Genomic DNA, 16,632 nt, shown 5'->3' with positions numbered 1-16,632 from the left:
AACAAGAAAAAACGAGTCAAAATTAACCAAAGCACGATAATACGACAACGCCACATTTTGGCCATTTGTTGCATTGTCGCGTATTTGCAATGTGGTTCTTTGAATAATATTTTTTTTCACTTTACCAAAGGGCGACATTACCACAACAGGACATTTTTCAAGGTAAAATTATGCATTGTCGCCACATCCAACATGTGTAAAAAGGTCGTTAAGGTCAGTTTATGTTACAGTTAGGAAGTTTTAGATACATCTTGAAAACACAAGTCTCTCCATGGGGTCCATAACGTTTTAGTGTGAACTCGTCTCTGTAGGTGTAGGTGCTTGGTGTTCAACTCCCAGTTCCAAACTGTCCTGCTCGCGCTGGGTTACATGCATATATCTGAAAGTGTTGATCATATTCTTAAAAAGGTAATAAGGCCACGTGGAGCCTCATACGCAATCCACAATCCTGTAGTGCATTGGTAGTAGGGATGATCTTACTCTTGAGGTATAAGACAACCGACGAGTACACCCTGACCTGTGCACCTTCCTGTCCGCCCCAGCCCCAGCCCCAGTTCAACTCAAATCTACAATCATTAGGAAAGTCTAGATTAGCTTTAGCCTGAAATTAAGAATTGTTCTGTGCTCCTTTTGAATTTTATAATTAGTACCGGTGTCAGTATACTAATAAAATCTTCCTAGTTAAAAACGTACGAACTAAAAAAAAGCAAAGCAGCCCAGAACAAGGCATACTTTCGGGGCTGGAAGTGAGGCATTGTAGACTTGCCAAATCGTTCTAGAGTTCCTTATAAATTTATTCTCTATGGTCTTGGAGACATACAAGGGTGTCAGTGTCGCGTGGACAACTGACGTGTGGGGGGAGAATCCCTCTTGGACCAGCCTGGGACCGTGTAATCGGATATGTTGTGGGGTCTCGGGGTAGGGCTGTTTACTCAGTAGAACAACAGCACATGAACAATGTAGAGATTAAAGCACTACCACCTCACACAGGTCGATTTGTACCAGATATACCTTATTGTGAAAACTCTTGTTGAATGTTTGCGAGTTATTGTATCGTCTGTATTCTTTGGTCATGGTAGAATTATTTTTATGTTCCTGTTATATATTCCTCAAATAATGAGAGCTACATCTACCTGGAGTTATACAATAACACTACTGAGATTTCTGGATTTCTTCAGACAGACTCTCCATGTTCCTATGTCAAAAGACAATTAAAGTTTATTTATAAATTCAGAATGTCTCTGTTAATCTAGCAGCTTGTTTATAAATATCAGTTTCCACATTTTCACGAATTTGTTTTTCAGTACTTGTGAATAGGTCAGCATCGATCTTACAATATCCTTTAGCGCAAAACACATATATACCGATTAATTAACATAGTAATACTGTGCAAATATATGTTCATATGTATACATAAGTTTGTTCTCGTCATTTTTAATTTGTGCTTTTGGCTTTTTTCTTCTTGCTTTGTGTTGGACGTGTAAACGGCATTTCCTGGTTTGACGTATCTGTGACCAAAATTATGTCTGGTGCATTTCCCTATTTTGACTTGTTCTGGTGTTCCCGTGCCTTTTCGGGGGAACAGTTAGCTTGCCTTGCATGTGTTTGTTATGAGTGTCACCGGTGGGGCGGTGTGAGCTCGCCTTAAATTTTGCGAGCACCCAGGTCATCATTGTTTGATGTGAGCCCTGACACATGCTTCTGATGTTGTGGGAATCGTGCAGTCAGCGCTACTTTTGGCAAGGATTTCTTATGATTATGGAAAGACCTTTGTCACTTTTGTTTACTGATAAACATGAGAGATAGTGTCATGGCATAGTCATGTAATTAAGAAACAAACGACGAGTGGGAATTGGTTATCGTGCGATACAGCACAACAGGGAGAATAAAACTTTTTTTATCACTTTGTCAAGTCTCTGTAACAATTGCATGTTAATACAAATTTAATAATAAACTTCAATTGGTGTATGTTGAACTATCCTTGAGGTGCTGCTGCGTGAGTGCGGCATTACACAACAAACAAACAAACAAACATTTGAGCGACCTACCCCATATCTATCTTCAACCAGCCAAATACTAGGAACCATTAACTCTGATTATTTTTTATGTTGAGCTGGACAAAAAAGTGTATGTGTTTGTCGACAAAAGTGGGTGAGTGAGTATGGTTTCACGTTGCCTTTAGCGCTAGCGATATTCCCAGAATATCCCGCCAGGGGACACTAGAAATGGGCTTCACCAATTGTAGCAAAGTAGGGAATCGAACCTGGGTCTTCGTCGTGACGAGCGAACTCTTTAACCACTAGGCTACCCCAACAGCCGCGTTAGATGTGAAAGATATTTTAACACATGAAGCTAAAATGTTAGGAAGTTGCTGCTGTTTGTTGTTTTATGCCGCACTCAGCAAGAATCCAGGCATATGATGGCGGTCAGTAGTGATTCACATCGATACTCAAATGAGATACGATGACATGTACCAACGAAGCTAGGATTCTTTCGAGAAAAATATAATTTTCTCAGAAACAATCAATTATGCTTCAGACTGTTGAAATAATAATTTTAAGAAACAAGTTGACACAAACTTTGCATTGTTCCACTTAGAAAAAATATTTAGGCTCATAGTTTTAATTAAATAAATATCTGGTTTTGCAGCTGCAACTGACATAATACCTAGTCTTCATACAAAAATGTAAGACACTCATTCTTCATACAGCTCTTTCTGCATACAGCTCATGCATACAACTATTTGTTTCTACAACCTTTTCTTCCTACAGTTCATTTTTCCAACAGGCCATTCCACCTACACCCATTCTGTCTACAGCTCATTCTGTCTACATCACATTCTGCCGACATCGCATTGTAACTACACCCATTCTGCCTGCAGCTCATTCTGCTGACATCGCATTGTAACTAAACCCATTCTGCCTGCAGCTCATTCTGTCTACAGCTCATTCTGTCTACATCACATTCTGTCTACATCACATTCTGCCGACATCGCATTCTGCCGACATCGCATTGTAACTACACCCATTCTGCCTGCAGCTCATTCTGCCTGCAGCTCATTCTGCCGACATCGCATTGTAACTACACCCATTCTGCCTGCAGCTCATTCTGTCTACATCACATTCTGCCGACATCGCATTGTAACTACACCCATTCTGCCTGCAGCTCATTCTGTCTACATCACATTCTGCCGACATCGCATTGTAACTACACCCATTCTGCCTGCAGCTCATTCTGTCTACATCACATTCTGCCGACATCACATTCTGCCGACATCGCATTGTAACTACACCCATTCTGCCTGCAGCTCATTCTTTCTGGACCCATTCTGCTACCAACTTCTGAGATGAGATGGGTCAGGTGGTCAAACAGACATCATAGCATGAGTAGGTTTAGATTACATGGTGTCTTAGGGATGTTTTGTGTTGTTTCCAGTTAAAGTCATTCTCTGGAAATGTTTAGGTGTTCAACTAGACTGTGTTTATAGAGAAACCAGATACGTCAGATGAATGAAGAATGGTGGGTTCCATTGACGGGGGAAGACAATTGGTGCACCAAACGACACAGACAAATATGTGTTTGCTGACATGACTGTAAATGTAGCAAAACGTGAAGCCCATCAAAATGTGGAATTCATTTTGAATGAATTTATTTCTCTATGATTGATCTCTGACTGGTTGGAAATGCTATCAATGACCTCCGTGCACGGAAATAACAAAAAAACGACACACAGCGTAGTTTCTCCGAATGGAAATTATTTTTTTTTAAATAAGGGTGAAACACTTTTCATGAGCTGCAGTTTTCTGAAATCTAAAAATGTTTACACAGTTTGGGAAAACGCCAAAATGATTAATAGGTGAGTGAATAAAAATTTCATCACCCAATGAAAAATGTAATAACCCAATTAAAATAGAAACCTTTGAGTAAAAACTCAATTGCTCAAAATGTTATCTGGCTCTGTAGGGGTATCTGTTAGTAGGCATTAAATTTAAACAGTAGTTTACAATTTGTATAATATGTAACACTGAATAGACATCAATCGCATTCGGCACGTCACTAATGGCTGAAATAAAATGCCGATGCGACGTTAAATTGTAATTCACTCACTCACACAGTTCCGGCACAGATTATAACATTGATTTACCACGATTTAGAATAAACTTACAACATTGCCTAAGTACATTTTCTATCTTTTCTATTTCCGTTATTCCCCATACTTCACAAGGGTACCATACATTGGTATAAGAAAAATGTTAATGTCAAATATTTTAACTGCATCTTTTTAGTTAGTTTATACAGTGGAACTCGCTTATCCGGATCCCAGATACCCGATATCTGGAAACTTCTTTATTCAGACAGTATTTAAGAACACACAAGTATCTGGATAAGTTGAAGTGATCCTATTTGGAAAAGGGCTTTGGTGGCATGTCCAGCATGCACTGTACCAGCCTTTGTCAATCTGAGTGTGGATGTAATGGGTAATTCAAGATGTTTGTGTGAACTAACTACTTGAACTACACTGGAACTGTCTGTTTTGTCAAAGTTGGACAAATGTCACCTATTTCTAAATACAATAATTTTAGTTTTATCGCGATTTATCTTCAAATATATTAATGATGTAAACACGAAGGTGGAGCTACCATATCCACCAGAGGAAGGGTAGAGTTAGAGCAAAGCTGCATGTCTTCAGAGGGGTTCATATAGCTTAAGGTCAAATGCCAGGCTAATGGTGTAACAGGTGAATCAGGTAATGAAAGTTTTAGTCCCTGTCTGATTGTTGTCATGGAACCCAGGTACCTGAATTGCTGCTCATGTCATCGACCACTGGTTGGCCTGGCCATGTAGAGCTTGAATAGTGCTGACTTAGACATAAAACACTCACTCACTCACTCACTCACTCACTCACTCACTCACTCACTCACTGCATGATTTTTGATTCCGGTATGCCAGATGTGCCTCATTTCCGGTTCCAGTATGGCTGATTTCTGTTTCCGGAGTGGCTGATGTTGACTTCTGGAGTGCATGATTTCCGGTTCCGGTGTGGCTGTTTTCGGGTTCCGGTGTGCATGATTTCCGGTTCCGGTGTGCCTCATTCCGGTTCCGGTGTGGCTGATGTCGACTTCCGGTTTGCCTCATTTCCGGTTCCGGCGTAGCTGATGTCGACTTCCGGTTTGCCTTATTTCCGGTTCCGATGTGTATGATTTCCGGTTCCGGCGTCACTGATGTCGACTTCCGGTTTGCCTCATTTCCGGTTCCGGCGAAGCTGATGTCGACTTCCGGTTTGCCTTATTTCCGGTTCCGATGTGTATGATTTCCGGTTCCGGCGTCACTGATGTCGACTTCCGGTTTGCCTCATTTCCGGTTCCGATGTGTATGATTTCCGGTTCCGGCGTCACTGATGTCGACTTCCGGTTTGCCTCATTTCCGGTTCCGGCGTAGCTGATGTCGACTTCCGGTTTCTCATTTCCGGTTCCGGCGTAGCTGATGTCGACTTCCGGTTTGCCTTATTTCTGGTTCCGATGTGTATGATTTCCGGTTCCGGCGTCACTGATGTCGACTTCCGGTTTGCATCATTTCCGTTCCGGCTGGTTTCCGGTTCCGGCGTGACTGATGTCGACTTCCGGTTTGCTTCATTTCCGGTTCCGGTGAGGCTGATGTCGACTTCCGGTTTGCTTCATTTCCGGTTCCGGTGAGGCTGATGTCGACTTCCGGTTTGCTTCATTTCCGGTTCCGGTGAGGCCGATGTCGACTTCCGGTTTGCCTCATTTCCGGTTCCGGCGTGGCTGACTTCCGGTTCCGGCGTGGCTGATGTAGACTTCCGGTTTGCCTCATTTCCGGTTCCGGCGTGGCTGATGTCGACTTCCGCTGTGTCGGATTTCTTAAAAGCCTTAAAATCAGAACAAACCACATATGCATGCTTACAAAGTGTGACACAGGCGCTCGGTTATTCGATGGGTTTTTTGTATTTCCCCTGTTTTGAACTATATATTTATAAACTATATATACACTCGCACCACAGACTATCTGACTCTGTCAAGACTTCGTATCCTGCAAAGCCCGGCACTTTAGACCTGTGGGCCAATGAGACAACACAGAATGTGTTCTTTTATCATTATGTTTGTTTGTTGTTTTATCCTCTTTATGAAATCCTGCAAACAGGATAGAATGTTGTGAGAAACTTTAAATCCCTTGATGCATTGGCTCCCACATGGGGTGTTCAGTTTAATCCCCCTGTTGAGGGGTCTGCTGGGGAAACGTAATCTGCAAGTCCTGCTCTAGCTCTATTTCACAAGGCAAGGCAAGGCAAGGCAAGGCAAGGCAAGTCCTGCTCTAGCTCTATTTCACAAGGCAAGGCAAGGCAAGGCAAGGCGGGGCGAGGCAGCCTTCATAAGATCTGTCAGCGGCCTTCATAAGATCTGTCATAACTAAAACATAATTTGGATATATACGTCCGGTACCACTAAGGCCTTCTGTGTCATGTCGGATTGCATTGTCTGCAGGGCCCGTTAGTCCCAAGCATTGTAACAACGTGCCGCCATCATTACCTCAAGAGAGGTTAATCCGCGTGCGCTATTTTCGTGAGCGCCGGTTTTCTGGTCGTAATCAAACTGGAATTTGACCACATAAAGCGTCTCTGTCAGCTGTACCAGGACCAAGGCCACAGAGTTCAAGTACAAAGGGTATGACGTCATCATCGCCAGTTCTGACGTCAACCCGGCTGCAGTGGTCGAGATGTCTCGTTTACGTTTCAAATGTCGCGCAGAGAATAAAAGTAAACCAGTTTGGAGTAAATTATAAATCTTTGCCCTCACACGAAAATTCGAGTTTTTCTGGCGTCCACCAGCCGTTCAGACCACCTGAAACCTACTTATTTAATCTGAAGGACATTTAAGTAAAACGACAACACTGTCTAACACTACACATCCACTGTCTAACTATCGGAGGAATCCATCCCCTGTCTCCATCAACAGCAACATTTGGAGCGTATTTCCCCAACCCTCAGAAAAATCTCAAAGCATGGCGAAGGGCATTTACAGCAGAAAGGTCACCGTGACCCCAGATAGATGCCCCATAACTCAAGACTGGGCAAACCATCGTATCCTACAATTTGGAATACGTAGTGGATTGCATACCTCATATTTACATATAAGAAGACCTAATGCCCCGTTAACCGATTTAGCCGCTGCTTTCGCCATAGCATTGTAGTCCAGATGTTCCGTGAGCAGTGGGCCACGATAATTCTAACAAGTAACAATATCTAAAACAGAGTCACCAATATTTTAAAACAAGGTGTTGTTCTTGGAACGCTTACATTTCTAAAGTGTACAATCTTGGATTTGTCATAACTAAAAAGGAAACTATTGCCTACACACCAAGTATTCAAAACATGTCATAGACGATTCCAATCATCTGCCTGCCTGCAAGCGAAATAAGATCATCAGCATATACATGTAATAACATATCATCAACACAAATACCAATGCCAGTTTCATTTAGCTTGTCAAGCAAATCATTCATAAAAAAGTTAAACGAAATTGGCGAGAGTAAACATCCTTGTTTGAAACCCCGAATAACATTAAACCAGGGTGTAGGCATACCATTTCTACTACACTGCATTTCACATTATCATACAATGATTGAAGTGCTAGAAACATTTTCCCTTTAACACCAATGTTGCCTAATATTTGCCACAGAACACCTCTGTTAATACTATCATAAGCTTTATGAAAATCAATAAAAGCAGATATGAAAGTCAATAAACACAGGAAAAGTGTCTTTTAATACCTTTTCTTGTTTCAATAAAAGAACAAACAGTGTGAATATGATCCGTAGTTGGGTATCTACGCTTGCGGAAGCCATTTTGTGCATCAAAGAGCTCCTTTACTTTCAGCCCAAGATTGCAGACCGTTTTTTTTAAATATTACAATATAATTTGTTCATAGAATTGATGGGGGTCAAACCTCTATAGGATAAAGTATCCGAAGGATCTAAAGTAGAACACGTTGTATGCAGGCATTTTCCCTGTGCTAAAACAGATATTAAAAATAACGTGCATAGCCGAAATAACATTTTGTTATAGACATTCCATGACATACCGTCAACACCAGGAGCCTTGCCACAGTGGCTTCTATCAACTGCTGTAGTTACTTCAATAAGAACAATTTTAGCGTGGAACAACACGCGTGTGTCACCAGGCTCACTGTCACAGTTGTCATTCCCTGAAACCACTCTCATGGTAATCTGTCTTCTGTCACACCCCATTCCTCCTACATTTCACCTAACCGTTTACCCCCCCCCCCCCCTCTCTCTCTCTCTCTCTCTCTCTCTCTCTCTCTCTCTCTCTCTCTCTCTCTCTCTCTCTCTCGTTTCACATGTTTATCGAATATTCTGAATTACTGCCATTGATGCTTGTACATTCCTGCCTGCCTGCTTCCCTCCCTCCCTCTCCCTCCCCTCCAAAACTGAATGTTTCAGCCATTCGCCCACACTTTGAGAAACGCTCCCATGGCCCAGGTATGTTCTGTGGCCCAATCGCTCGAGGTTTACAAGGAACCCCCTGCATTATGCCATTCAATAGTTTGAACCCTGGGCACCAACAGATCGCGGAAGCATTTACTGAACCCCAGTGGTAATGAAGGCAAACGAGCCCCACGTTGTATATTCCCGCGTAATGCCGCAGCATTAACTCTACCAAGCCGTTTAGGTATATGACTAGGAAAATGGCACACGATTGTGTAGATGTGGTTTTAGCGCAGTCGGTACCGTGTCGCGCTTCCTGATCAAAGTGTACGAGTGCGTATATGCTGGGTTCCCTTTTGTTTTTTATATCATCTTTTATAGATATAGACATATACATAAACAGTTGAATGAACAGTTTACCGTGTCGTTAAATAAAGCATGGATAGTGTTCTTGTAAAACAAAAGTAATGGAAATTATTTGTTTGCTAGACCTTAAACCTAGCATCAGGCTTGCAGCCGCATTATCAAAATCGGTCTCTGTGAACGACTATTTCTCAGATATTTTCCTGCCTCAAGTCTCAAGAGAGAAGGGGTTGAGAGAGGGGGTGTGAAGGGCTGGGACTGGGGCTGGAGATGAGGTAGCGTATTGATGTTCCGGGTCAATACACTTATGCCTTTCCCAGCTGACAATGATCTGAAATTCGATGACACTTTAGCAGTTATGACACTATGTATTTCATGTGCAACATTGTGCAACATTAACCAGCGCAAACGGCCATTCAGCCTCCCTACCCCGTGTTATATGAGTTTTAGTCACCCCGTCCATTATTCCAAGTTAAATACTGAGAGAGACTGTGCCACGTGTTTTAATGTGACATTCTGAGACGTGTGTATTAATCACTTATTACAACGTATAGCCCATGGAGATCCGGGGTAGACTAGGTCTTCAGCAACCCATGCTTGTCGTAAAAGGACACTAACGTTATCGTGAAGGTCAGACTCCCTGGCTTGGTTGATGCATTGACATCCCCCAAACCAGCATAGGGGAATTCATTTTCATGTCATGAGTTTTGTAGAGCTCAAGTACAACGTTTGAGACAAATGATTCAGTAAACGCAATTATGAATTTATAGTTCAATAAGCGCGCTGGGAAATGGTAACATCTACATAAATATAACGTCTAATATTCCACAAATATTATTCATACCCAACAAATAGTGTTGCTCTCTCAGTTTTCGAATGAATCAATAGTATCTGTCTTTGTGGTTTAGGCATCTTTTGCGTATTTACAAAATTTCAAATATCAAGCAACGTGCAACGTACGTACAGTATTCAATTTTAGGTCCCCGAAACAAAACATGCACTGGTGGTTAACGGGGATGTTGCGAGCTTATAACCTGCAGATAAATGATCCTACGGCCAGACAAACGATCCTGTACACCCATCAGCTAGAATGTATTATTTCACAGCGCTAAAGTGGCCACCAATAATCTTATTAATTCCGCGCTATAGCCGAACGTTTATAAATAGAAAGGGTGTTTTCCAGACAATTCACACCCGTCCGTAAATCCACTTTGCGCTACTTTGGGCTTCTTTTGCAAGTTTTTGTGTCTTCGCTTTCCGTTCGCAGTCTCTTGGCACCGCTCGCTTTGGCCAAGGGGCACCCCCAGTGGGTGCAAACCCCCTTTTTGGGAAGAACTCTTTTTTTAAAGAACTACTTACTTATTGCATGAACCCCCAAACTCAACTCTCACCCTTCAACCCCCGCCAATCCAATCGCTCCCTTTTCGACGACCGACAAATCGCTTTTCTCCCTTTCCCATCTTTCGCTTCGATTACACGAGCCCCGCTTTAGCCCCGCTTCTGCCCCGCTTTTACGCTTCGCTTTCGAACACGATGTTTTAACAAATATTTTCATTTGGCTTAGCTTGTCTTGTATTATCTTTCATTTCATCACATTTTTTTTTAAAATTCACTTCCACGAATTTTTAAAAAATAAAATAGATTTTTTTTTTAAAGTCAATAAATTCAGTCTACGTCTAGTCATTTTACTTCTATTTATTTTGGGCTTTCTTGCCATTTCGTGTTCGTGCTGTTGCCCTACAATGCAGCTTTAATTAACTCTCTTTCCAATTGTCAACTTTTACTGCACACACGTCTTCAGGTAGAAAACTGTTAACTACTCTACTTTCACGCCTCCTGTTGTCTACGGAAGCCTTTTAGGGCCATGTCTTTCTTTCTTTCTTCAAATTTCAACAGAAAAAACAACAAAACAAATGGTCCTCAAAATATTTTTATTTTTGTACTTTATTTTGGGCAGGAACCAATAAAGGAAAATATCTTTCATTCGTCATGCAAGCAGTTCCATTTGTTTCTACTTCCTTCCACTTTTCACACAAATCCACCACTTGACTACACCGGTTACGCCGAGAGCATCTGGGCATTGCACCGACCGCCAGAAAACGCAGTTTAGACAGCCGGTACCAAGCCACTTGGAAGACACCGGCTACACCGAGAGCATCTGGGCATTGCACCGACGGCCAAAAAACGCAGTTTAGACAGCCAGCACCAAGCCACCCGGAAGGAAGCGGCAAAGCACCAATCACCAGCAATGTCACGAATGCCAAAGGCCGTCATTCCTCCATCGGCTGGCCATGGGGGAGCACGTATCTGACGGTCGCTGGCTGCAATCACCACACCCAAGCGTGCTCGCTCGGTCTTGTCGCATCTCCATCGAGGGAGGGGACGATTATGCACATGCATCTCAAGGTAAGTTCATTCGTATATTTCACTCACATCTTTTATTTCTTGCAAAGACCGACCATTCTGTCAAACAGGGACGAAGCATGTTCCAAACCCTGTCCTCCCTTGGCCATTGGCAACTTCTTCTTTCATCAGTCAAAATGTCATCTGTTTTGGCCGCTCTGTGGTGCACGTTGCAAGTGTTTCCGTGGCGAAGAAGCAGGCGGCGTGCTTCCTGAATTCTTGTATGTATGATAAATGCGTACCTTCACACACTGACCACTGACCACTGACCACGCCCTCTCACAGTGTAAACAACTACCGTATTTCATCCGACAAAAGTGCTGGACTTTATTACCATTAATCAATATGCACCATTCATTCATCCGTTTGTTTGTCTTTATTCCATTGCTGCTGTACAGGCCTGCCAAACTCATGTCACACTACCCTGGCCCTCCCTCCCTCCCTCCCTCCCTCCCCATTCCCTCCCCATTCCCCGTCTCCCCATTCCCCCCCCCCAATCCTGTCATGCTGCTTAAAATGCAGAAGGAAAAGTTAATTGTATCATCGATTATTACTCCTTTAGCATCTGTCATTTTTTTCTTTTAAAAACCTAACCTAAAAGTCAATAACATTGTTCACATTAGTCTTTTTGTGTTACCAGTTTATTGTAACCATGGTAACAGTTCTGTAATTCTTCCAGTATCATGAACCAGGAAAAGTGACATTTATTGAAACCTTTCCATCTAAATTTCTAAGAAATTGATTTTTTTTGTGTTGGTTTCCAAGGTATCCGAATGTTGACATTTTTTTTGTGTGTGGAGTAATTATGGTTAATCTTGTTTGGGCTGTTAATCACATGTGCTCATTGTGTTGGACATTGTTGCAGACCCTCACCAAGAAGGCTGTGTGGCCGCTGACACAATCTCTGACACAACTTACCACAGCCCCTGATATTTTCTTTATGGAACATTGTGAAAGGTAGGTCATTTTATAGATCAGTCTCATTGTGTGTTTGCGGTATCCAGCACCCTGCTCCTATAAAAGCCAGGATTTATCCAGAATTCCAAACAAGGTGCTCTTGGCAGGCAAATTTGGGGAGGAGGGAGGGGGGGGGGCAATATCTGATATTGTTCAAAATTTTATTTTTGTTCATGTAAAAAAAAATTGTACTTTCGGGGGAGTTGGAAAATTTTAGATTCAAATTGGGAATTTGTACTGTCATTTGCTTCAGACTTGGGTCTGCATATGGGCCTCTAGTCTAGATAATCCTGAAAGATTATTGCAGCAATGGTGAAGGAGTGACCATCAGCAATGCAGTTTACTTAGCTCAGCTTCGTTAGCGCTAATTGGCTGAGGCTGTCGATTGTGGCTCTCAATTCACAGGTCTTGTGTTCCTCTTCAATCCTTAGGGCAAGTTGTGTTTGTGTTATATAGGTTAACCACAACTCTATAGTTAATTCCCATCAAGCACCCCTTTGTCATTTTTAGGGTTGGCTACCCCTTTCCAATCAAGCCCCCCTTTATGGTCATTAGGGTTAGGTACCCTGTTACCATCAGGCACCTCAAAACAATCCTTCACGTTAGGTACCCCTTTCCGATCCAGCCCCCCTTTACGATCATTAGGGTTAGGTACCCCTTTACGATCCAGCAACCCTTTATGGTCATTAGGGTTAGGTACCCGGTTTCCATCAAGCACCCCTATACAATCCTTAGGGTTAGTTTTGTGGAAGGGCATGGGTTAGCTATCTCTTTTACTTGCCAAGGTAATTTTTGGAAAATCCTTACCATTTTTAACAAGTTTCGGGCACTCCTACGGCTATGACAACAAATGTAATTTGTAGTTGTTTTCAATAAGCGACCCCAACCTTAGTGCCTTAGCTCCCAGGGTGCTGACTACTGCTAACATTTGGTCCTATGTTTATGTTTTTTGTTTCAATTGTCTTGCAACCATGGCAACATATGATACAAAGTATTCCAGAGAATTTCTTCATTTTCAGGAGAGGAAAGTTGGTGGTTTTAAATAATCTTGTCTCTCTTTACGACCCCATATCATATAAAACAATGACACCAATTCTGTTTCACCCCTCATCCCTTCTCGGCTCCATATGAGAGCTCAGTTCCACTGTTTTCAGCAGCATTAAACCTCACTCTCTCACTCACTGACCGACTCACTCACTCACTCACTCACTCACTCACTCACTCACTCTGTCATCCTATATTTATCCCATTCTCAGCTCTATCAGCCTGTTCGCTGTGATGTAACTGGAATACTGTTCAAAGCAGCATTAAACCTCACTCACTCACTCTTAATTATCCCATTGTCAAATATTAAGAGACTTGGGTGGTTCCTCATAGAATCGACTGTATACATAACTTTATTGAAGAGACTATGGTATGTGTTAACTCAACTGCACTCCTTCATAAGATGGGACAAACAGCATGAATGTCCTGTTAATGATGTAATATCAGTAACATTTGACAGAAAAATGATGATGTCAGCAATTAGTCCCACATTTATCTTCACGTCTTATGTTTTCTGTAAAAACAAATTATTGCATAATTATTCTTTATTTTTCAAGCAGCCAATGTCTCATTTATATCTTCTTCCGCATAGTTCCACTCCTTTCTACTTGTTTCCACTTTTCACACAAACCCACTACGTGTGGACATCCACGTGTCTCCATTTCACCGAACACTACACTTGCATAAGTCTCTTAGAATATGGTTATTAGTTCCAATCGTAATTCCTAAATATATCAATGATACGAACAGTTTGTCCCTTTAAAACACTGGCTCCTTGTAGACAAGTCCAATATAATCAGGATAGAATTACTGTATTTCCATGTACTTATTATTCAGTAGAGACTTGGAGCAAGTCTAACCAATCACCCGCCTTTCCGTAACCGGAAACAGCAAGCACCAATCACGGGCGAGATCACAAACGGCCGTGTTTACTTCCATCGGCTGGCCATGGCGGCACACACGTTTCTTGTGCCCGTCATCACCAGCATGCTGGCTCTGTCTGGTCAAATCTGTCTGGTCCCATCGCTGGTCAGGGACAGCTGTAAGTTCCTTCGTATATTTTACTTGACAGTTTCTATTTCTTGCATGTAGCTGCCATTCTGTCAAATAGGGACAAAGCATGTTGGAAACCATGTCACGTGCCTTGGACATAGACAGGCCTCCAAGACATTGTCACCTGTCTTTGTCGCCCTCTTGTGCGCATTCCAAGTGTTTCCATGGCAAGTAAACAGGCCCCTTGCTTCCTGTGTTATTGTATGTATTGTACGTGCTGACCTTCACACACTGACCACGCCCAAAAACTGTAATCAGACCTTATTATTCAAGTACCATATTTCCCACAAAAACACCTTCCTTTATTATGAGTATTCGTTTGTATTGCTCCGTTCATTGACAAAGTCTTTGTCTTTATTCCATTGCTGCTGTACAGGCCTGCCCTGCTGACCCGATGTCACACAACCACGGCCCTCTCCCCTCTGGCTCCCACTCCCAAGGAAACAGTGCATTGTCTCATCTTTTTTTGTCTTTAAAATCTCTACTTTTCCCTAAATACGTAACCTTAAAGTTAATAATGTTGTCTGCACTTGTCATGAGTGTTACCAGTATATTGTATCCATGGTTACACAACTTTTTCTTGTATCCTGAACTAGGAGAAAATCACATATGAACGTCTTATTTATAAATTTCCATTAAGTTCAATTTGTAGTTTATTTCTATCATATCTGGACATTAATTGTTGCATAGTAATTATGGTTTATCTTTCTTCCTTTGGCTGTCAATTAGTTGTGTTCATTGTGTTGTACATTGTTGCAGACCCAGACTAACATGGCGGTACGGCCACCGACATGACCTCTCCACACATCCTCTGGACACAGCCTCCGGACACAGCCTCCTGACACAGCCTCCGAACACAGCATCTGGACACAGCATCTGGACACAGCACCTGGACACAGCATCTGGACACAGCCTCCGCACACAGCATCCGGACACAGCCTTCTGACACATCCTTCTGTCGCATCCTCCTGACACAACCTCCTCACAGCCCCTTGCTATTTCCTTCTAGATGGAAGATGGTGTAAGGTAGGTGTTTTTTTACCATGGTAGCCACTGTATTCTCCTTAAAAGCACCCCACTCCAATAATTCATTTACAGGAATAGGTCCTATTTTCTTGTGTATATACTTCAGCAATGAATAACTATTAGCAAACAAGCTTTTGATGTCCCCAATGACTGAACCAAGTTTCTCCTCCTCCACTATATCCCTGACAACAGATTTAAGTTGTTGTGGCTGGTCCTGGGGCTCTTATTAAGGCGAATACGGTGCTAACATTTTTTGTTTGAAATGTCTTGTAATATATCATACAAAGGAATCCATAGAATCCCATCATTTTTCTGGAGAGATCTACATTTGGCAAAGCATTATAGACTTGCTTTGGACATTTTACATATTTTTATTTCAGTGCAGTGTCCTACTATCCCTGTTGTACCTGTTAAAGTATGAGTGGGCGTGTGTATCTGGAAACTTGTTTCAGTATCACATGCCACTATACCATGTATACCCATGTGTATATTGCTGCATCAACCCATTGCTGTTGGGGTTAACATAGCCTTGCTCCAAGTCTGTACTGAATGATAAGTCCATGTGTATATTGCTGCATCAACCCATTGCTGTATGGGTTAACATAGCCTTGCTCCAAGTCTTAACTGAATGAGAAGTCCATGTATGTGTAGTCATTTGTTACTTTTAATAGGCAAGTCTAGATAAGCGGCCAGTATTCTTAGGAACAACTTGTTCTTATTATTTTTATAGGCTATGAACGTTCATTTAAACTAATAATCATTTCCTAAGAAACATGTGTCAAGTCATTGTTATCAGTATGTATACACGGGTGATAATACCGTACATCATGTGATTAAATGACTGGCACATAAAGGGTCCTGTTTATTTCTTGACCTTTGGAGTATTTTCAAGTATTTTTGACATCATATGTCAAACACAAGACAATTTGTGCCCCATATACATGATATGTGTTCTGATACTTTCATTTCTTCGAGGCCTGTATGTATAGTATACTCCTTGTCTATATCCGTATATATATATAAAAAGCACAGTAAAGTTCTAACTCTCAGGCACAATATAGTAATAATTAAAAAAGTGGAGTAAGATTGAACACAGTTTTAATAGGCTAGCGCTTTCAACTCGTACCATGTACGAGTCTCATGAGGCCATAACTGAATAAGGGACATGAAGTAGTAACATATAGTTACGTGACGTCATAACATTTAGGAAACTATGACGTCACAATACCAAGGTGACAATGGACAAATAACTTACGCCTTTACATTTAACTTAGGTGCGTATTTATGAATGAAATGTTGCTCTTTGTGAAACAATGTAGGTTCATG

The 16,632-nt window shown here is 41.9% G+C and overlaps 1 protein-coding gene across 1 annotated transcript in view; it reads left to right on the top strand.

Moving 5' to 3' along the window:
- The first annotated feature begins 8,505 nt into the window (after window positions 1-8,505).
- Window positions 8,506-16,632, top strand: part of LOC139471028 (uncharacterized) — a 136,308-nt gene continuing 128,181 nt past the window's right edge. The window contains exons 1-5 of the mRNA XM_071253330.1: window positions 8,506-8,514; window positions 10,894-11,229; window positions 12,092-12,183; window positions 15,040-15,153; window positions 15,245-15,306. Coding sequence (XP_071109431.1) covers window positions 8,506-8,514; window positions 10,894-11,229; window positions 12,092-12,183; window positions 15,040-15,153; window positions 15,245-15,305 — 612 coding nt within the window. The 3' untranslated portion in view covers window position 15,306. The remainder of the gene's footprint in view (window positions 8,515-10,893; window positions 11,230-12,091; window positions 12,184-15,039; window positions 15,154-15,244; window positions 15,307-16,632) is intronic.

Source organism: Haliotis cracherodii, unplaced genomic scaffold (assembly GCF_022045235.1).
Source record: "Haliotis cracherodii isolate W230 unplaced genomic scaffold, xgHalCrac1.p SCAF_21, whole genome shotgun sequence".
Classification (NCBI taxonomy): domain Eukaryota; kingdom Metazoa; phylum Mollusca; class Gastropoda; order Lepetellida; family Haliotidae; genus Haliotis; species Haliotis cracherodii.
The sequence above is the reverse complement of the archived record's forward strand: the minus strand, read 5'-3'. Positions and strand labels throughout refer to the sequence as shown.